Raw genomic sequence first — 22783 nt, 5'->3', positions numbered from 1 at the left:
TGCCATGTTTTGTCATAACCTTTTGCCTACATATGTAGTTAATTACTCTTCCTGTTATCTATTCCACAAACTTAAGACTGGGCAAAAATGTTACCTTATCTGTAAGCTACTCTTTGAACATAAACAGGTAATGAATACAGTGTTGAAAACAGGATAAATGGGCCGAGTGTGCTGCTCATGTGTGTAATTCCAGCACTTGGGAAGCCAAGGTGGGCGGATTACGAGGTCAAGAAATCGAGACCATCCTGGCCAACATGGTGAAACCCTGTCTCCACTAAAAATTAGCTGGGCATAGTGGTGGGCACCCTGTAGTCCCAGCTGCTCAGGAGGCTGAGGCAGGAGAATCTCTTCAACCTGGGGGAGGTGGACGTTGGGGTGGGCCAAGATCGTGCCGATACTACAGCCTGGCGACAGAGTGAGACTCGGTCTCAAAAAAAAAGGAGAAATGACAACCAAAACAAAACTGAATATTAGCTAGTAAAGACTGTAAATTGAGACTAAAAGTAGAAAGCAAAGGCAATATTCTAGAATACAAATATTGCTTGCCTACTACAGTATTAATCCCAAATCCTTTAAATATATCCATTATAGAAGATGCTTACACAGTGTCAAGAGTATAAAAGTGGGGTTTTTTGTTGTTGAGACGGCTTTGCTGTTGCTCAGGCCGGAGTGCAGTGGCACAATTGTAGCTCGATGCAGCCTTGAATTCCTGTGCTCAGGTGATCCTCCTGCTTCAGCCTCCGGAGTAGCTGGGACTACAGATGCCTGCCACCATGCCCAGCTAATATTTCAGTTCTTGGTAAAGACGGGATCTGTGTTGCCCAGGTTGGTCTCCTGTGCTCAAACGATCCTCCTACCTTGACCTCCCAAAGTGATGGGATTACAGGTGTGAGCCAGCCACCATGTCCTGACCCGTTTTAAAGCCAAGCGATGCACAAAGATGTTTGTGTGCACATTGTGACAGTGCGGTAATCTTTGGGTCATGGAATTACAGATGTTTCCTTTAAATTTTATCTGAACTTTGAAAATTTCTAATCTGAAAATCTTGTTTTTTATGCTTGGTGTTGGCATTTTTTTTTTTAAGCAGATAAAGACATTGATAGGATTCAAAATTATGAAAGGCGAAAATTCTTCCCACCCAGCTACCATCTTTTGTCTTTTCAGAGGGATTCTAGGCATGTTCAAGAAAATACAGTACACTGTTCTGTGTTTTGTTCTATTCATGTAACACTTGGAGATAATGCCATTATCAGCATGAATGAATGAAAAGAATAACCCTGCTCTCCCCCCTGAGTTCATATGATACAAATCAAGCATTTATGCATTGAAAGTGCTGCATATTCAAACTCGGGGGCTAGCAATTCCCTCATAGTTTCCTTATATCCTGTCCTTCCCACTTGCACCATTCCCAGGTGCCCAAGCAGGCCAGACTTTTCCCTGGCAGCCCTCTCTTGCCTTCATTCTGGCAGCCCTGTACACTAGAGTGAACCAAGTATGGGCTGGGAAATCTGGTTCAATTTCTAGTTTTATGCCACCTGTAGCATCTTTGGCAAGTCAGTGATCTCTGGGCCTCAGTTTTTAATGGTAAAAATGTTAGAAGTTTATACATTTTAGTGAGAATTTAATGAAGTGTATGAAATAGCAGATAAAAGAGATACTCTATAAGTTTAGGTGTTATTTCTCAAATTACCTTCACATCTGAGATTTTTTTTAACCATTATAACAGTGGTGACTCATCACAGTTCATTTCACAGCCTCTCCTGCTCTCATAAAACCACAGAAGTTGTGCTAAGAATGCCAATAGCTTATGAATATTTGCATAGGCAGCAGAAAAGGTTGATACTTTAATAAAATCTGACCATACCGGCTTTACACAGTGGCTCATCCCTATAATCCCCAGCACTTTGGGAGGCTGAGGCAGGTGGATCATGAGGTCAGGAGTTTGAGACCAGCCTGACCAATATGGTGAAACCCCGTCTCTACTAAAAAAAAAAAAAATTTAAAAATTAGGCATGGTAGCACATGTCTGTAGTCCCAACTACTTGGGAGGCTGAGGCAGAAGAGGAGGCGGAGATTGTAGTGAGCCGAGATTGGACTACTGCACTATAGCCTGGCAACAGGAGACAAAAGAAAGCTGGGCACAATGGGTCATGCCTGTAATCCCAGTACTTTGGGAGGCCAAGGTGGGCGGATCACCTTAGGTCAGGAGTTCGAGACCAGCCTGACCAACGTGGAGAAACCCCTAGAAATAACAAAATTAGCCAGGCGTGGTGGCAGGTGCCTGTAATCCCAGCTATTGGGGAGGCTGAGGCAGGAAAATGACTTACATCCAGGAGTTGGAGGTTGCAGTGAGCTGAGATCGTGCCACTGCACTCCAACCTGGGTGACAGAGCGAAACTTCCATCTAAAAAAAAGTCACAGTCAAAATGTTCATTTTTCTCTGTATTAGTTCCTTAGAACTGCTATGACAATGACCACAAGCTGGGTTGTTTAAGGCAACAGATGTGTTGTCTCAGTTCTGCAGGCTGGGAGTCTAAAATTGGGGCCATGGTTCTTCCTCTGAAGCCTGTTAGGAGAATCTTGGTGGTTGCTGGCTTCCACCATCTTTGGCTTCCTTGGCCTGCAGCTGCATAACTCCAGTTTTGCCTTCATTGCCACATGGTGTTCTTGTGTCGCCTTCACATGCCCAGTTTTTCTTTTTTTTTTTTAAGAGACATGCTGGAGTGCAGTGGCATGGCCACAGCTCAGTGCAGCCTCAAACTCCTGGGCTCTAGGGATCCTGTCACTTTGGCCTCCCAAGTAGCTAGGACTACAGGTAGTGCTGCTACAACTGGCTAAGTTTTCAATTTTTGTAGAGATAAGGGCCTCACCACATTGCCCAGGCTAGTCTTGGGCTCCTGGCCTCACAAAGTGTAGGGATTACAGGCATGAGTCACCATGCCCAGCCTGACCCTACTACATCTCTAATCACATTTAATTAGTACTGCATATCTTTTTGGATTAAGTACAATCAATTTCCCTAGCCTTCAAGTTTCTCTACAGCATAGCCTCATCTCACCTACAGTTTCCTCTTCTGGAAATATAAATACTACCTGCCTTAACTCAAAAGGCTGTGAGGAAACCATGAGGCAACTGGAGCCTGTAATCCCAGCACTTTGGGAAGCTGAGATGAGAGGATTGCTTGAGTCCAGGAGTTTGAGACCATCCTGGGCAACACAGTGAGACCCCTGTCTCTAAAAATTAGGTGGGAATGGTGGCATACATCTGTATTCCCAGCTACTCAGGAGGTTGAGGTAGGAGGTTGGCTTGAGCCCAGGAGGCAAAGGTTGCAGAGGAGGCAGTGGTGAGATAAGATCAACCACGGCACTCCAGCCTGGGTGGCAGAGCCAGACTCTGTCTCCAAAAAGGTGGAAACTGTCATACTGGATTGAAAACACCACCACCACCAAATTCCAACTATATGCTGTCTATAAAAGATACTCTGGTCAGGCGCGGTGGCTCAAGCCTGTAATCCCAGCACTTTGGGAGGCCGAGACGGGTGGATCACGAGGTCGAGAGATCGAGACCATCCTGGTCAACATGATGAAACCCCGTCTCTACTAAAAATACAAAAAATTAGCTGGGCATGGTGGCACGTGCCTGTAATCCCAGCTACTCGGGAGGCTGAGGCAGGAGAATTGCCTGAACCCAGGAGGCAGAGGTTGCGGTGAGCCGAGATTGCGCCATTGCACTCCAGCCTGGGTAACGAGAGCAAAACTCCGTCTCAAAAAAGAAAAAAAAAAGTCACTGTTAGGTTCACAAATCAGTTGGAAGTAAAAGAAGGATAAAAGATTAGCCATGCACGTAGTAATCATAAAGCTGGAATGGCTATGTTAATATCACACAAAATGGCCTTTTTTTTTTTTTAGATGGAGTCGCTCTGTAGCCCAGGCTGCAGTGCAATGGCATGATCTCACCTCACAGCAGGCTCCACCTGCTGGGTTCAAATGATTCTCCTGGCTCAGCCTCCTGAATAGATGGGATTACAGGCGCCTGCCATCATGCCTGGCTAATTTTTGTATTTTTAGTAGAGACAGGATTTCATCGTGTTGGCCAGGCTGCTCTTGACCTTCTGACCTCAAGTGATCTGCCCTCCTCAGCCTCCCAAAGGGCTGGGATTGTAGGCATGAGCCACTGCACCTGGCACAAAATAAACTTTAAGACAAGCATTACTAGAGACAAAAAAAGTACATTTAATAATGATAAAAGGAGACCAGGTGCGGTGGCTCACACTTCTAATCCCAGAACTTTGGGAGGCCAGGGTGGGTGAATCACCTGAGGTCTGGAGTTCAAGACTAGCCTGGCCAACATGGCAAAACCCGTCTCTACTAAAAATACAAAAATAGCGTGGTGGTTCATGCCTGTAATCCCCACAACTTGGGAGGCTGAGGTGGGAGAATTGCTTCAATCCAGGAGGTAGTGGTTGCAGTGAGCTGAGATCGTGCATTCCACTCCAGCCTGGGCAACAAGAACAAAACTCTGCCTTTAAAAAAAAAAAAAAAAAGTGATTCAAGAAATAGAAAATCTGAGTAGACCTATATCAAGTAAATAAGTTGAATTAGTAATTTAAAAATTTTCCACAAATTAACATCCAAGTCCAAATGGCTTCACTTTGAATTTTGTCAAGTATTTATAGAAGTAATATTACTCCTTCACAAACTGATAAAGAAGGGAGGATCAGTTCCCTTCTCTGATTCTCATTCTCTAAGACCTCTATTAACTGTATACAAAAATCAGAGAAAAACATCACAAAAAAAGTAATTGCAGACCAATACGCCCCACAAACATGCAGGCTTGAATATAAACACAAAAATCTTCCCCCAAATATTAGCAAAGCAAATCCAGTAACAAAAATGTCATTATACACTATGACCCTGTAGCATTTATCCCAGGAATGCAAGATTTGTTTAATATCTTGTTATTTTCAAAACAGGATCTCTCTCTGTCACCCAGGCCAGAGTGCAATGATGCAATCTTGGCTCACTGCAGCCTCCACCTCCCAGTTCAAGTGATTCTTGTGCTTCAGCCTCCCAAATAGCTAGGATTACAGGTGTGTGCCACCATGCCCACCTAATTTTTGTATTTTCAGTAGGTTTCACCCTGCTGGCCAGGCTGGTCTCGAACTCCTGGCCTCAAGCGATCAGCCCACCTTGACCTCCCAAAGTGCTACGATCACAGGCATAAGCCACTGTGCCCGGTCCCAAGATTGATTTACCATCTTAAAATCAATTACTATGTCATTTGAATAGAATGTGACAAGAACCACATGATTATCTCAACAGGCAGAGAAAAACAAAACAAAACAAAAACCCAACATCCTAAAAAAACTCAACAAACTAGGAATAGAAAGGGACTTCTGGCTGGGCATGGTGGCTCACGCCTGTAATCCCAGCACTTTAGGAAGCCAAGGCAGGTCTTGAACCTGAGGTCAGGAGTTTGAGACCAGCCTGGCCAACATGGTGAAACCCTGTCTCTGCTAAAAATACAAAAATTTAGCCAGATGTGATGGTGGGCACCTGTAATCCCAGATACTCAGTAGGCCGAGGCAGTGAGCCAAGATCTCGCCATTGTACTCCAGCTTGGGCAACAAGAGCGAAACTACATCTCCAAAAAAAAAAAAAAGAACCAAACTAGAAAGGGAAAAGGAAGTGTCTATTCATAGATGACATGATTCTGTATGTAAACAAATCCCAAGCAACACCCCCACGCAAAAACTAGAAAATTAACAGCCAAAGGAACAAGATAAATCTATAGAAATAAGTTGTTGCTGGGCACAGTGGCTCCTGCCTGTAATCCCAGCACTCTGGGAGGCTAAGGAGGGTGGATCACCCTGAGGTCAGGAGTTCAAGACCAGCCTGGCCAACATGGCGAAACCCCATCTTTACTAAAAATGCAAAAATTAGCCATGTGGTGGTGGGTGCCTGTAGTCCCAGTTACTCTGGAGGCTGAGGCAGGAGAATCATTTGAATTCTGGAGATGGAGGTTGCATTGAGCTGAGATTGCTCCACTGCAAGACAGAGGAAGACTATGTCTCAGAAAAACTGTTTTTCTGTAACAAGATATTATGAAAATTAAGAAAATTCCATTCACAGTAGCATTAAAAGGAAATTCTTATAAATTTAACAAAAGAAGTGCAAGACTTGTATTACACAATGAAAACTACAAAATATTGCTGAGAGAAATTTAAAAAGACCTTAATCAGATCTCAATCATCAAGGGTGATTCCCACTAGGGGACACTTGGCACTGTTTAGACAGATTTTTGGTTGTCACAACTTGGAGGAGAGGATGTTGCTCCTAATGGGTAGTGGCCAGGGATGCTGCTAAGTACATCACAATGCATAGGACAGGCCCCCATAACCAAAAATTATCTGGCCTCGATAGTGCCAAGTCTGAAAAATTCCAATCTAAAATAAGTTACGGATTAGAAGATTCAATATTGTCTTGATGGCAATTCTCAAATTCATCCATCAGTTCAACGTAATTTTTATCAAAGTTCCAGCAGGATTTTTTTTTCTTTTCTTCTTCCTTTTTTTAAGAACTGATGGTAAGATGGGAATGCAAAGGGCCTGGAGCAGCAATTTCTTTTTTTTTTTTTTTTTTTTGAGATGGAGTGCAGTGGCTTGGTTCACTGCAACCTCTGCCTCCCGGGTTCAAGCGGTTCTCCTGCCTCAGCCTCCTGAGTAGCAGTGATTACAGGTGCATGCCGCCATGCCTGGCTAATTTTTGTATTTTTAAGAGAGACGGGGTTTCACATGTTGGTCAGGCTGGTCTCTAACACCTGACCTTGTGATCCACCTGCCTTGGCCTTCCAAAGTGCTGGGATTACAGGTGTGAGCCACCATGTCGGGCCAGAGCAGCAAAGTTTAAAAAAGAACAAAGTAAGAGGACTTACACTATCAGATTGCTCCCCTCCCCTCCCCTTCTCTCCCCTCCCCCCAAAAATTGGGACTCCTAGGAGAAGAGTTACCCCAGTTAAAACCTACCTAACCCAGAAGAATGAGACAAACTAAAGGAGATGCCAATGAAAAACCAGTGGCTATCAGGCATGGAGATGGCAGCCAGCCACTCATAACCCAACTACAGGGCACTCTGGAAAAACTGTTCCCTGTAGGGTTTCAAAGGATGACATCTTGTCCTCCCTCTTGGGTTGGTCCCACTCTTGAAACAACGTAAAATCTTAGAACCTAAAAAATACCCTCACACTACCCCACTCCCTTTTCTTTTCTTCTCGAGACAGGATGTTGCTCTGTTACCTAGGCTGGAGGAGTGCAATGGCGTGATCATGGCTCACTGTAGCCTCTACCTCCTGCGCTTAGGCAATCCTCCCACTCCAGCATCTCCAGTAGCAAGGACTACAGTGGCGCCACCACACCCGGCTAATTTTTAAATTTTTTGCAGAGCCAGGGGTTTCCTATGTTGCCCAGACTGAGAATTTTATTTTATTTTATTTATTTTTATTTTTTGAGACAAGAGTCTCAGTTCTGTCGCCCAGGCTGGAGTGCAATGGCCGGTCTCGGCATCCACCTGCCTCAACCTCCCGAAGTGTTGGGATTACAGGCGTGAGCCACGGCATCCGACCGAGAAATTCTTTACGATTGTAGGTTAAGCACAGATTTCTCAGCCACAACACCAAAAGCATGATCCACAAAAAAAGTGATAATGAATTTTATCAAACTTTAAAAGGTGTGCACCTCAAAACACATAGTTAAGAAAATAAGGCTAGGCGAGGTGGCTCAAGCCTGTGATCTCGGCACTTTGGGAGGCTGAGGCAGGAGGATCACCTGAGGTCTGGAGTTCGAGACCAGCCTGGCCAACATGGAGAAACCCCGTCTCTACAAAAAATGCAAAAATTAGCTGGGCGTGATGGAGCGCACCGAATCCCAGCTACTCGGGAGACTGAGACAGGAGAATTGCTTGAACCCGGGAGGCAGAGGTTGCAGTGAGCTGAGATCGTGCCACTGCACTCTAGCCTGGGCAACAGAGTGAGACTCTGTCTAAAACAAACAAACAAACAAACAAATTAGTGTGGTGGCGGGCGCCGGTAATCCCAGCTACTATGGAGGCTGAGGCAAGAGAATGGCTTGAACTGGAAGGCGGAGGTTGTAGTGAGCCGAGTTCGTGCCACTGCACTCCAAACTGGGTGACAGAGCAAGACTCCGTAAAAAAAGAAAAAGAAAAGAGCGGGGAGTGGTGGCGCGCACCTGTAGTCCCAGGTACTCGGGAAGCTGAGGTGGGAGGATCGCTTGAACCCAGGAATTTGAGGCTGCAGTGAGCTAAGATCGTTTCATTGCCCTCCATTGCTGCCCACTGCACTCCACTGTTGTCCAGGCTGTTCTTGAACTCCTGGCCTCAAGCGATTCTCCCGCGTCGGCTTCCCAAAGAGCTGGGATTACAGGCGTGAGCCACCGGGTAAATGCACTAATCGTGTGTCAGGGCTTCATAGTAAGTACATAGTTTAGTCCTTGCCAAATGTTACCAGATGCGGGACTTTCGTCGGTGCCGGGAGCTCTCAGTCTAGGGCGTTTCTCCCACACGCAACACAGTTTAACTCAGCGCTCCAAACGCCCGCAGTCGCTATGGTAACGGCCAACCACTTCCGGAAGAAGAACGGCGCGCGGCGAGGGTCATTCCCAGCCGCAACCCGAGTGGGCTCAACAGAGAAGCGCAAAGGGGTAAGCTACCTGTCCTCGAGGTTCCAGGGTTCGCCTCCGGAGGACATACTCGGAGTTCTCGCAGATTCGCTCGCTTCTGCATCCTCGTTGCCTCCCGAAGCCAACTCTTAAGTCCTGGACGCCAGGCCTGAGACAGTGCCGCCATGGACTTCTCCAAGTTCCTGGCCGACGACTTTGACGTGAAGGAGTGGATCAATGCGGCCTTTAGGGCCGGCTCCAAGGAGGCGGCGACCGGGAAGGCGGACGGCCACGCAGCCACCCTGGTGATGAAGCTGCAGCTGTTCATCCAAGAGGTGAACCACGCCGTGGAGGGTGAGCCGCGAGGGGCCCTGGCCGCGGGACCCTCCCCTGCGCTCCGCTGGGCAGAGGTCCCCGGACTTGCGTGGGGCACCTGGGTGGGCGGTGCACGCATGGACAGCAAACACCTGTGCTTCCCTTGGCTAGCGGAAGTCCTGATCCCATCAGCAGGAGTCTCAGCTGGGTGCCGCGCTGTCTTAAACACTTGCTTTTCCTCTTCTGCCTGGGCTATAAGTTTCCTTTTTCTTTTCTTTCTTTTTGTTTTTTCTTTTGAAACAGGGTCTCACTCTGTTGCCCAGGCTGGAATGCAGTGGCTCGATCATAGCTCACTGCAGCCTCGAACTCCTGCACTCAAGCGATCCTCTAGCTTCCCGAGTAGCTGGGACTACAGGTGCAAGCCACCACGCCCCGCTAATTTTGTTAAAAAAAACTGTACTTGTGTCAGTTTGCTGAGAATAATGGTTTCCAGGTTCATCCATGTCCCTACAAAGGACACGAACTTATTGTTTTTGATGGCTGCATAATATTCCGTGTTGTATGTGTCACATTTTCCCTGTCCAGTCTATCATCAGGGGGTGGGGAGTTGGGGAGAGATAGCATGGGGAGAAATGCCAGTTATAAGTGATGGGGAGGAAGGCAGCAAATCACACTGCCATGTGTGTACCTATGCAACAATCTTGCATGTTCTTCACATGTACCCCAAAATCTAAAATACAATAATAAAAAAAAAATTGTAGAGATGGGATCTCACTCTGTTGCCTAGGCTGGTCTCAAATTCCTGGGCACAATGGGTTTTCCAGCCTTGGCCTCCCAAAGTTCTGTGATTATACGTGTGAGCCACCACATCTGGCCTAAAGTTTCCTCTTGAAACTTTAAAAGAGTGGATTTTATTGAAGTTCTCCTTCTCTAACTCAATGGCAGATCTCTGGAATTCCCTTTTTATTATTATCTATAGGCATTGGAAGATAAGATGGATCTTTTTAAATGCTAGAAGTTTTTTAAACTATTCTTAACATGCCTTTGTTGAGTCACCTTCCAGAATGTAAGATACCACAGCTCTGGTTTCTGGGTTTCTGTTATGGTGACTTGAATGTCAGAGTCAAGGGCCCAGTATCCAAGAAAATTGGCTTTGACTTTTTGTAACCTAGGAGCCAGAGTTTGTGAGATGTTTATTCAAAGAGTTAAAGAGCCTGTTTTTGTATCAAACAATAAACTGTTAAAAGAAAAAAGAAGAGTGAATTTTGAGAGTATGAAGGAAGTAGCCAATGGATTCCTGTATCTGGCACTAAATGTATTATAGTATAGGTGTAAGGGAATGACATAGAAAACTCTGTTTTAGTGGATTTCATGTCAGCTCAGGAAGATAGGCTGGTCTTAATGGAGACTTAAAGCTTTTTTTTTTTTTTTTTTTTTTTTGGAGAGAGGGTCTCATTCCTTATTCTGCTGCCCAAGCTGGAATGCAGTGATACCAGCATAGCTCATGCAGCCTCCAACTCCTGGGTTCAAACAGTCCTCTCGTCTCGGCCTCCCAAGTAACAGGGACTACAGGCCATGTGCCACCATGCCTGGCTAAATTAAAAAAAAAAAAAGATCAGGTCACACTGTGTTGTCCGGGTTGACCTCAAATTCCTGACGTCAAGTAATTCTCCCATCTTGGCTTCTCAAAGCTCTAGGATTACTGGTGTGAACCACCATATCTGGCCTAAACCAGTTTTTGAGGATAAGTTAAATTATAAAAAATAACATGTACTGGCAACCATTTCACGTAACTCCTTGACCTGACTTTTATTCACTGTGTGTTGATGCAGTACGTACTGCACACAAGTCTCTTTCCTAGGCTCAGTTGGAAAGACCAAACAGACTGCTTCTACTGGAAGTGGATGGTCCAAGAGATGTTCCCTTTTTTTTGTTGTTTTGAGATGAAATCTTGCTCTGTCCGCTAGGCTGATGTGCAGTGGCACCATCTTGGTTCACTGCAGCCTCTGCCTCCTGGTTCAAATGATTCTCCTGCCTCAGCCTCCCGAGTAGCTGGGATTACAGTTACTCACCACCACGCTCAGCTAATTTTGTACTTTTAGTAGAGATGGGGTTTCATCATGTTGCCCAGGCTGGTCTCAAACTTCAGGTCTCGGGTGATGCACTTTTCTTGGCCACCTAAAGTGCTGGGATTACAGGCCTGAGCCACTGCACCTGACCAGATGTGCCCATTGTTTAAATAAAGATAGGGATGGGGCTTTATTTCACTGCAGATGGTTTTATTTCTCTCTTTTCTTTTCTTTTTTCTTTCTTGAGACAGTGTCTCACTTTGTCTCCCAAGCTACAGGGCAGTGGCACAATCATTGCTCACTGCAGCTTCACCTCATGGGCTCAAGCAATTCTCTTACCTCAGCGTCCTGAATAACCATGGGCATGTACCACTATGCCAAGCTAATTTTTTAATTTTTTTGTAGAGATGGCCTGTCACTATGTTGTCCAGGCTGGTCTCAAACTCCTGAGCTCAGGCGATCCTCCAGCCTTTGCCTCCCAAAGTTCTGGGATTATAGGTGTGAGCTACTGTGCCCAGCCCATATTCTTTTTTTTTTTTGAGACGGAGTTTCGCTCTTGTTACCCAGGCTGGAGTGCAATGGCGCAATCTCGGCTCACCGCAACCTCCACCTCCTGGGTTCAGGCAATTCTCCTGCCTCAACCTCCCAAGCAGCTGGGATTACAGGCACGTGCCACCATGCCCAGCTAATTTTTTGCATCTTTAGTAGAGACGGGGTTTCACCATGCTGACCAGGATGGTCTCGATCGCTTGACCTCGTGATCCACCTGCCTCAGCCTCCCAAAGTGCTGGGATTATAGGCTTGAACCACTGCGCCCGGCCTAGCCCATATTCTTTATTGTACCTTGCATCTTTTACTAATTATTGAGCACTTACTATGCACGTGTCCAGAAATGGGCAGTGGGGAGGAAAAGTTTATCTTGCTGGAGCTTGCTGCCTGTGGGGAAGATAGAAACACAGTTAAATTACAATGAGTGGTGGCTTTACTGAGAAGAGAATCTGGAGTTGTGAGAGCTGGCAGGAGGGTTCAGTTACATCTTGTTTAGAAGAATCATAAAGCACTTCCCTGTGTTAGACCTTGAAGGAAAATTTTGTAGGGCAAAGAGAAAGGATATTAATAATAATATAATAGCAAATTGGCTGGGTGTAGTGACTCACACCTGTAATCCTGGTACTTTGGAAGTACCAGGGCCCAAGTCTGCGATGAAGAAAGATGATTGTGGCGGTTCAAGCAGATGTTGAGGACCCCAAATTGGAGGACTGATTTCTTCATTTAGTCAGTCAACAAATATTTATTGGGCACAAACTCTTTTCTAGGTTCAAAAATACACTGTTGAACAAGACCCAGTCTTGGATTGGAGAGGTCCACAGGGGCCACATTATGTTTTATTTTTAAGAAATGGGGTCTTGCTCTGTCACCCAGGTTAGAGTGCTATGCAGGGATTTCATTGTCACATTAGAGTTTGAATTTAAGGCCAAGCGTGGTGGCTTATACCTGTAATCCCAGCACTTTGAAGGCTGAGGCAAGTGGATCACCTGAAGTCAGGAGTTCAAGACCAGCCTGGCTAACATGATGAAATCCCATCTCTACTAAAAATTTAAAAAATTAAGGGTGGACGGATCACTTGAGATCAGGAGTTTGAAACTAGCCTCATGCACAGCGAAACCCTGTCTCTACTAAAAACACCAAAATTAGCTGGACGTGGTGGTACACAGCTGCAATCCCAACTACTTGGAGGCTGAGGCAGAGGAGTCGCTTGAACCTGGGAGGCAGAGGTTGCAATGAGCTGAGATTGTGCCATTGCACTCCAGTCTGAGTAATAGAGGGAGACTCTGTCTCAATAAATAAATAGAGTTTGAATTTAATTTAAATTTAAAATAAAATTTTTTTTAATTTAAATTTTAAATAAAATTTAAAAATAAAACATTGTAGGATTTTAAAGCAGCGGAGTAACATGGTTCAGGAGGCTATTGCTGAGGCCCAGAAAAGATAACAGTGGCTTCAGCTGGGTTGATGGCAGTGAAGATGACGAGTAATGGGTAGATTTAAGATATTTTTAGGCTTGGCATTGTGGCTCACACTTACAATCACAGCATTTTGAGAGGCCTAGCCAGACAGGTCCCTTGAGCCCAGGAGTTTGAGACCAGCCTGGGCAACATGGAGAAACACTGTCTCTACAAAATATATGAAAATTATTCAGTCCTGGTGGTGTGTGCCTGTAGTCCCAGCTACTCAGGAGGCTGAGGTAGGAGGATCACCCAAGACCAGGAGGCTGAGGTTGCAGTGAGCTGTGACTGCACCACTGCACTCCAGTGTGGGCCACAGAGTGAGGAGGCCCTGTCTCAAAAAGAATTTTAAAATAGGCTGGGTGCGGTGGCTCATGCCTGTAATCCCAGCACTTTGGGAGGCCGAGGCAGGTGGATCCCCTAAGGTCAAGAGTTCAAGACCAGCCTTGGCCAACATGGCGAAACCTTGTTTCTACTAAAAATACAAAAAATTAGCTGGGCTTGGTGGCAGACGCCTGTAATCCCCATACTTGGAAGGCTGAGGCAGGAAAATTGCTTGGACCCAGGAGGCGGAAGTTGCAGTGAGCTGAGATTGCGCCATTGTGCTCCAGCCTGGGGGACAGAGTGAGACTCTGTATTGGAAAAAAAAAAAAACCCAAAACCCAAAAACCAAACAAACAAAAAAACCATGGAAAGCAGACACTAGGGCCAGACCCATGTGAAGCTTAGTTTTAGCTCTGTAAGATCTTGGTCAAGTTAATCTCTGACTTTTCTTATCAGTAGAAGGTGGCTGCAATGACTGCCATGGACATTTGTATAAAAGCCCCTGGGCACGCCTCCTTGCAAATGGAGTTATGATTTCACTGGTGGTGGTAAACAGTTGGTGTTGGGACAGGTTGATTGCTCATTCCTTGTGAAATCAAAGGTCCTTTCCCATCAGTCTGGGGACGTGATGCTGACAGGGGCCACCTCACTGCCCATACTCTCTCCTGTCCCATATTTTCTGCAGGCTCCTATAACTGTGTGGTTGGTCCTGCGTTTCCTTTCTGTTGTCTGATTTGTTTCCTATTTTTTACTGGTGACTGGTCCAGCTTTCACCTTTCACCTTTTGTGGATATTGCTGGTCTTGATTTTTTTTTTTTTTTTTTTTGCTATAGAAACAAGTCACCAAGCACTCCAGAACATGCCCAAAGTGCTCCGTGATGTTGAAGCTCTAAAACAGGAGGCATCTTTCCTGAAAGAACAGATGATTCTTGTCAAGGAGGACATTAAAAAATTTGAACAGGATACATCTCAATCCATGCAGGTATTTTGGCTCCTGTCGTAAATGGTGATTCTTGTTTTGGGAAGGTGTTCACTTTCATAAGGGGTTTAGAACAGCACGGTGTTTTGGGAAGCCAGCCATCACTCAGGATTCTGCCCCAGCACTCAAACTATGCTATCCTTTTTTTGAGTCTCGCTCTGTTTCTGGAATGCAGGCTGCAGTACAGCGGCGTGATCTCAGCTTACTGCAACCTCTGCCTCTCAGCTTCAAGCAATTCTTGTGCCTCAGCCTTTCAAGTAGCTGGGATCACAGACGTGCAACACCACGTCCAGCTGATTTTTGTATTTTTAGTAAAGACAGGGTTTCACCATGTTGCCCAGGCTGGTCTTGAACTCCTGGTCTCAAGTGATCCTCCCACCTTGGCCTTCCAAAGTGCTGGGATTACAGGCATGTGCCACCACACCTGGCTAATTTTTGTATTTTTAGTAGAGTTGGGGTTTCATCATGTTGGCCAGGCTGGTCTCGAACTCCTGACCTCAGGTAATCCACCTGCCTCAACCTCCCAAAGTGATGGGATTACAGGCATGAGCCACTGTGCCTGGCCCCAAAACTATGCTTATGCTTGGGTCTTTGAGCTGATTCACCTCTTCAGCACTGCTGATTAAATTTAGTCAGATGATTAGTGTTTTAGGAGACAGAAGCTTCCTAAAGACAGGGGCATGCCACCATACTTACATTTCAAGTCCCTGCTGGCAGGTGGAGAAAAAGGACCTACCACTTCATTTTTCACCCCTCTTATCTCTTTCAGGTGTTGGTCGAAATTGACCAGGTGAAGTCCAGAATGCAACTTGCTGCCGAATCTCTTCAGGAAGCAGATAAGTGGAGCACGTTGAGTGCTGATATTGAGGAGACATTTAAGACTCAGGTAGGTTTCTTGTTTAGAGGATGTTATGAAAGGTATTTAAGCAAGAACTTGAAGTTTGGAGAAAGCAAAAGAGATAGCATTTGTCAAAACCATAAGGGAGAGTTGATTGCCAATAGTATTCAGAAATCTTCAGACTCAGGGTGGGGAAGATCTGAAACTGCTCGGTGTGCTTCCAGTGTCTTTGGCTTGCACAGTCTGTGTGACTGAAGCCTCTTAGTCTCAGAGTGAGTTCAGGAGAAGCCTCCATAAAGATGTACAGGCACCAGTCACAGTGACCCATGCCTGGAATCCGAGCTCTTTGGAATGCTGAGGTGAAAAGATCATTTGAGGCCAGGAGTTTGAGACCAGCTTGGGCAATGAGACCCCCATCTCTACAAAAAATAAAATAAAAATTAACAAATTAGCCAGGCGTGGTGGTGCACACTTGTAGTTCCAGCCACTCAGGAGGCTGAGGTAGGAGAATCTCTTGAGTTCAAGAGTTGAAGGACACAGTAAACTATGATCATACCACTGCGCTCCAACCTGAGAGACAGAGCAAGACCCTGTCTTAAAAAAAAAAAAAGAAGAAAAACCGTGCAGGCGGAGAACATTGGGGGTAAATGAATGAGAGGGTGGAACATGGGGAGGGGGGAGCCTTATATACCATGGGGACTTGGTGAGTTATTGACCCCCTCTGAGGCTGCAAACTGTGGAAAATAGTAATAGTTTTGACACCTAGATGTAAGGATGAAGTAAGATGATGTCTTATGAAAAACTCTTAATTGTAAAGCAAAATGAATGATTCATCAAGCAAAATTTTTAAAAAGTTACAAATATACACCTGTAATCCCAGCACTTTGGGAGTCCAAGACAGGCAGATCACAAGGTCAAGAGATCGAGACCAGCCTGGTCAACATGGTGAAACCCTGTCTCTATTAAAAATACAAAAATCAGCCAGGCATGGTGGCGCACACCTGTAGTCCCAGACACTTGAGAGGCTGAGGCAGGAGAATTGCTTGATCCCAGGAGGCGGAGGTTGTAGTGAGCCAAGATCGTGCCACTGCACTTCAGCCTGATGACAGAGTAAGACTTTGTCTCAAAAAATAAATAAATAAACATCCTCTATTCTGTTCTTTTCTAGGACATAGCTGTGATTTCTGCCAAGCTAACAGGTATGCAGAATAGCTTGATGATGCTTGTTGATACACCAGACTACTCTGAAAAATGTGTGCACTTGGAGGCACTGAAGAACAGACTGGAGGCCCTAGCCAGTCCGCAGATTGTCGCGGCATTCACTTCTCAGGCTGTAGGTGAGTGCTGGCTGCTCCTCATTTCTGTGTACCTCTCTCTATAAAGATAAGGCCTTCTAAGTTTTCAGTTTTCTTAATGGTGATTGAATTTTATAGATTAGAAGGAACTCTGTAATTTTTTTTTTTTTTTTGAGACAGAATCTCTCTTTGTCACCCAGGCTGGAGTGCAGTGGCACGATCTCGGCTCACTGAAACCTCTGCCTCCCGGGCTCAAGCAATTCTCCTACCTCAGCCTCCCGAGTAGCTGGGTTTATAGGGATGCGCCACCACACCCAGCTTAATTTTTTGTATTTTTAGTAGAGATGGGGTTTCATCATGTTGACCAGGCTGGTCTTGAAATCCTGACCTCAAGTGATCCACCTGCCTCGGCCTCCCAAAGTGCTGGAATTACAGGTGTGAGCCACCGCGTCTGGCCCACAGCTGTTTATATTGGACAGAACATAGTGTCTATCCACTGCTTCTGTGGTCCTTCACTCCCATGTGTGTGTTATATAAGCCCTTCTGCTCTGGGTTTCATGTTCTCCTGAACCTGTTCTGTTGAAGGTCTCCAGCAGCTGTGCCGTTATAAAATTCGAAGGCCTCCTATCAGTTTGTACTTTGTTTTTGACAATGTAGTTTCACTCTCTCCTTTTCAGAAAACACTTTCTCTCTTGGTTTGAAACATAGCATCAGTTTTGTTTACATGATGGTACATTTCTGATGATGAAATTAAATCACAAGAAGTTTTGATATCTTAAGTGTTCTTTCTGGTTTTTAAATTTGTTTTAGGATGGTTGGGTGTGTTGAGATTGGGCTTCAGTAATAACTTCTTGTTAAAAAATTTTTTGTTTTGTTTCCTTTTTTTTTTTTTTTGTTAGTTCATGTCTTTTATTTTATTTTATTTTATTTTTTTGAGACGGAGTTTCACTCTTGTTACCCAGGCTGGAGTGCAATGGCGCAATCTCGGCTCATCGCAACCTCCGCCTTCTGGGTTCAGGCAATACTCCTGCCTCAGCCTCCTGAGTAGCTGGGATTACAGGCGCACACCACCATGCCCAGCTAATTTTTTGTATTTTTAGTAGAGACGGGGTTTCACCATGTTGACCAGGATGGTCTCGATCTGTTGACCTCGTGATCCACCCGCCTCGGCCTCCCAAAGTGCTGGGATTACAGGCATGAGTCACCGCGCCCGGCCCATGTCTTTTATTAACTCAGTTACTTGTCTTCTGGTTTGTTGAAGCAGTAAGTCAGACAACATTTGCCACAATAATGTCTGTCAAAGTGGCTTGCCATAAACACTCCAGCACCACATACATCAGAAGGGCATTCTCGACGAAGGCGACTGATTTTACCATTCTCATCCACCTTATAATATTTCAGGACAGCCAGCTTAACCTTCTTTTTCTTGTGCTTATTCTTCTTGGGAGAGGTGTAAGACTTCTTCTTCCTTTTCTTAACACCACCACGAAGTCTCAACACAAGATGAAGAGTAGACTCCTTCTGAATGTTGTAGTCAGACAAAGTACGTCCATCTTCCAGTTGCTTGCCAGCAAAGATCAGTCTTTGCTGATCAGGAGGAATTCCTTCCTTATCCTGGATCTTGGCCTTTACATTTTCTATCGTATCTGAGGGTTCAGCCTCGAGGGTGATGGTCTTCCCCATAAGGGTTTTCACGAAAATCTGCATTTTAGTGGCGGCCCTGCATGAGGCGCAGATGGTGGATCGAAAAGCAAAATTTTTTGTTTTCTACATAGAGACAAGGTCTCATTATGTTACTCAGGCTGATCTCAGACTCCTGGCCTCAAGAAACCATCCTGCCGTGGCCTCCAAAATGCTAAGATTACAGGCCTGAGCCACTACACCTGGCTGAAAAGTTTTGTAATTAAAAAAAATTTTTTGGCCAGGCTCAGTGGCTCACTCCTGTTATCCCAGAAGTTTGGGAGTCTGAGCAGGAGGATCACTTGAGATCGGGAGTTTGAGACCAGCCTGGTCAACATGGTGAAATGTCTCTACTAAAAATACAAAAATTAGCCAGACATGGTGGCACATGCCTCTAATTCCATCTGCTTGAGAGGCTGAGACAGAAGAATTGCTTGAACCCAGGAGGCAGAGGTTGCAGTGAGCCAAGATGGTGACACTGTACTCCAGCCTGGGCAACAGAGCAAAACTCTGTCTCAAAACAAATTTTTTTCTAATGCTCTGTGTTAGTGTCTATAAAAATAATAATTTTTTTACAGCTATAGCTAGACAATTATAAATAGGCAGACATAGACACATATATGTTCTTGTCATATAAACATAAAGTTTCAGTGTAATGTATTTGACCATATAATTTTTTTTTTTTTTTGAGATGGAGTTTTGCTCTTGTTACCCAGGCTGGAGTGCAATGGCACGATCTCGGCTCACCGCTACCTCTGCCCCCTGGGTTCAGGCAATTCTCCTGCCTCAGCCTCCTGAGTAGCTGGGATTACAGGCACGCACCACCATGCCCAGCTAATTTTTTGTACTTTTAGTAGAGACGGGATTTCACCATGTTGACCAGGATGGTCTCGATCTCTTGACCTCGTGATCCACCCGTCTCGGCCTCCCAAAGTGCTGGGATTACAGGCTTGAGCCACTGTGTCCAGCCCATAATTTTTTTTTTTTTTTTGAGACAGAGTCTCACTCTGTCGCCCAGGCTAGAGTACAATGGCATGATCTCGGCTCACTGTAACCACTGCCTCCAGAGTTCAAGGGGTTCTTATGCCTCGGCCTCCCAAGTAGCTGGAATTACAGGTGTGTGCCACCATACCTGGATAATTTTTGTATTTTTAGTAGAGTCTGGGTTTCATCATGTTGCCCAGGCTGGTCTTGAACTCCTGACCTCAAGCAGTCAACCCACCTTGGCCTCCCAAAGTACTAGGATTACAGGCATGAGCCACTGTGCCTGGCCCTGATTTTTTTGTTCTTGTGATGAGATCACTTATAATCTATTCTCTCATAAATTTCAAATATACAATATAGAAATATTAGTTACAGTCACTGTGCAGTGCATTAGCTCCCCAAAACTTATCTGTCTCATAACTGAAAATGTGTGTTCTTTGACTAGCATCTCTCCATTTCCTCCACCCCCAGCCCTGGCACCCACCACTCTACTCTCTGTTTAACCTTAATTTTTTATGTTCCACATATGAGTGAGATCATATAGTATTTTTCTTTCTCTTTCTGGCTTATTTCACTTAGCATGATGCCCTGTAGGTTCATCCGTATTGTTGCAAGTGGCAGGATTTCTTTCTTTTTTTTTAATGGCTGAAGGGAGTGCTTTTAATAATTAAGCTGGAACAACAGGTGTAAATGGGGACTGTTCTGGGCCAACTAGACATATGGTCACCCCACACATAGAGAAACCTTGGAGAATGACCCTCTGGATAGTTGAGTTTTCAGCCTGAGAGCGGCTTAACCTCCTCATGCCAAACGGTATCACTCTTCTTCCTCAAAAGGTGATTGTGGCCATGCGCGGTGGTTCACGCCTGTAATCCCAGCACTTTGGGAGCTGAGGTGGGCGGATCACTTGAGGTCAGGAGTTCGAGACTAGCCTGGCCAACATGGTGAAACCCTGTCTCTATAAAAATTAGCCCAGTTTGGTGGCACACACCTGTAATCCTAGCTACTCATGAGGCTGAGTAGGAGAATCACTTGAATCCAAAATCACCCTCCTACTTAGGAGGCTGAAGTAGGAGAATCACTTGAATCCAGGAGGCAGAGGTTGTAGTAAGCTGAGATCATGCCATTGCACTTCAGCCTGGGTGACAGAGTGAGACTTTGTCTCAAAACAAACAAACAAAACAAAACAAAAAAGGTGATTCTGGCCAGGCGCAGTGGCGCATGCTTATAATCCCAGACCAGAGGATTGCTTGAGGCCAGGAGTTCTCACCATGGAGTCTCAGTATGCTGCCCAGGAGTTTGAGACCAGCTTGGGCAACATAGTGAGACGCTGTCGCTACAGAAAAAAAGAAAAGTTAGCTCAGTGTGGTGGAGGATGTGGTGGAGTGTGCTTATGGTCCCAGCTACTTGGGATACTGAGGCAGGAAGATCTCTTGAGCTCAGGAGTGCAAGGCTGTGATTGCAGCACTGCATGCCAGCCTGGGTGAGAGAGCAAGACTGTATCTCTAAAAAGAAAATATCCCAAAAATCTCAATGAAAAAATTCTAAATATTCACAGATATTCAGTTGTATATTAATACCCATACACACACAGTGAGCTTGTTCTTGAATTGCAAGAATAGTGCAATATTGGGAATGCTATTGGTATGATTTGTTGTATTAGTAGGTCAGAGGAAATGAAAATAATATATTCAATCTTGATAGATGCTGAAAAGACATTTAATAAAATTTGACGGTCGTATTTATATTTTAAAATTACCTGGCTGGGCGCGGTGGCTCATGCCTGTAATTCCAGCTTTGGGGAACTTTGGGAGGCGGAGGCGGGTGGATCACAAAGTCAGGAGATTGAGACCATCCTGGCCAACATGGTGAAACCCTGTCTCTACTAAAAATACAAAAAAATTAGCAGGGCATGGTGGCATGCACCTGTAGTCCCAGCTACTCGGGAGGCTGAGGCAGGAGAATCGCTTGAACTTAGGAGGTGGAGGTTGCAGTGAGCTGAGATTGTGCCATTGCACTCCAGCCTTGGTGATAGAGTGAGACACTTGTCTTAAAAAAAAAAAAAATTACCTTACCTAATAGTATCAAGTACTGATTACAATTGTTTCTGCCTCTGGAGTTCCCAAACAGCACAGGAATTACAGTAGAGATGGTTCTCTGCTGGGGACCAGAGGTATTTAGCATGTCAGGCTGAGTTCCTGGCTTCAACCCAGATAAAATCATGTTTTTCTTTTGGTGATTAACCTTAATTTTGGCAAGTATCAGGAAGGGTTCCCCTGCCCCACAGGTAATGTGCTCTTTATAATTAGCCATGTTTCATGGTTAGTTATAAAGAAGCACCTAGAAGGCCAAGGTGCTTCTTTACCTAACAGTTTTTATTTTTTTTGAGACAGAGTCTTGCTTTGTTGCCCAGGCTGGACTGCAGTGGTGTGATCTCGGCTCACAGCAACCTCTGCCTACTGGGTTCAAGTGATTCTCCTGCCTCAGCCTCTGGAGTAGCTGAGATTATGGGTGCTTGCCACCATGCCTGATTAATTTTTTATATTTTTAGTAGAGATGGGGTTTCACCATGTTGGTGAGGCTGGTCTCAAGCTCCTGACCCCAGGTTTGCCCACTTCAGCCTCCCAAAGTGCTTGGATTATAGTTGTGAGGCACCTCGCCTGGCCTAACAGTTTTTAAAGAGAATTCTCGGACCGGGCACGATGGTTTACACCTGTAGTTCCAGCACTTTGGGAGGCCGAGGCGGGCGGATCACCTGAGGTCAGGAGTTTGAGACCAGTCTGCCCAACATGGAGAAACCCTGCCTGTACTAAAAATACAAAATTAGCTAGGTGTGGTGGCACACGCCTGTAATCCCAGCTACTCAGCAGGCTGAGGCAGGAGAATCACTTGAACCTGGGAGGCAGAGGTTGTGGTGAGCCAAGATTGCACCATTGCAGTCCACCCTGGGCAACAAGAGCGAAACTCCGTCTCAAAAAAAAAAAAGGAATTCTCTGATAAATTTGTTTATTTCCATCTCTCTACGATGACAATATGGGTCTAGCCAAGTATACATGCTTAATTCATTTTATATAACCAACTAATTAAGCTGATACATTGAAGCGACTTTTTATAGAATTATTTTAATTAATTTTTTTGCTTCTCATTGGTAAAACCCAATTTATAGGATTTTTTTTTTTTTTTTGAGCTAGAATCTTGCTCTGTCACGAAGGCTTGAGTGCAGTGACATGATCACAGCTCACTGCAGCCTTGACCTCCTGGGCTCAAGTGATAACTCCCAGCTCAGTCTCTTGAGTAGCTAGGATTACAGGTGCGTACCACCACGCCTAGCTAATTTTTTCTGTTTTTTGTAGAGGGGTCCTATGTTGCCTAGGATGTTCTCGAACTCCTGGGCTCAAGCAGTCCTCCCACTTCAGCCTCCCAAAGTGCTGGGATTACAGGTGTGAACCAACACACCTGGCCTATAGAGTAATTTTAAATATAGCAGGAAGGTTCATTTATTTAAGTGTTCTTATGAAAATAATAAGCGTTTTAGCCAGGCGGGGTGGCTCATGCCTGTAATGCCAGCATTTTGGGAAGCTGAGGCAAGTGGATCACCTGATGTTAGGAGTTCGAGACCAGC

General features: G+C 45.2%; 1 protein-coding gene and 1 pseudogene across 5 annotated transcripts in view; one reads left to right on the top strand and one right to left on the bottom strand.

Moving 5' to 3' along the window:
* Positions 1 to 8660: 8660 nt before the first annotated feature.
* COG7 (component of oligomeric golgi complex 7) overlaps positions 8661 to 22783 on the top strand; it is a 114164-nt gene continuing 100041 nt past the window's right edge. For 3 of the 5 annotated variants that reach the window (XR_008475379.2, XM_035267188.3, XM_035267189.3), the window contains exons 1-4: positions 8661 to 9025; positions 14219 to 14367; positions 15134 to 15250; positions 16371 to 16539. Coding sequence is in view for 4 of the 5 variants with exons in the window: in XM_035267188.3 (XP_035123079.1) it covers positions 8857 to 9025; positions 14219 to 14367; positions 15134 to 15250; positions 16371 to 16539 (604 nt within the window). In the remaining variant the exon portion in view is untranslated. The remainder of the gene's footprint in view (positions 9026 to 14218; positions 14368 to 15133; positions 15251 to 16370; positions 16540 to 22783) is intronic. The other 2 variants (XM_035267190.3, XM_078344896.1) reach the window with 1 other exon arrangement.
* On the bottom strand, positions 17734 to 18212 carry LOC100405901 (ubiquitin-ribosomal protein eS31 fusion protein pseudogene; annotated as a pseudogene).

Source organism: Callithrix jacchus, chromosome 12, assembly GCF_049354715.1.
Source record: "Callithrix jacchus isolate 240 chromosome 12, calJac240_pri, whole genome shotgun sequence".
NCBI classification, from domain to species: domain Eukaryota; kingdom Metazoa; phylum Chordata; class Mammalia; order Primates; family Cebidae; genus Callithrix; species Callithrix jacchus.
The sequence above is the reverse complement of the archived record's forward strand: the minus strand, read 5'-3'. Positions and strand labels throughout refer to the sequence as shown.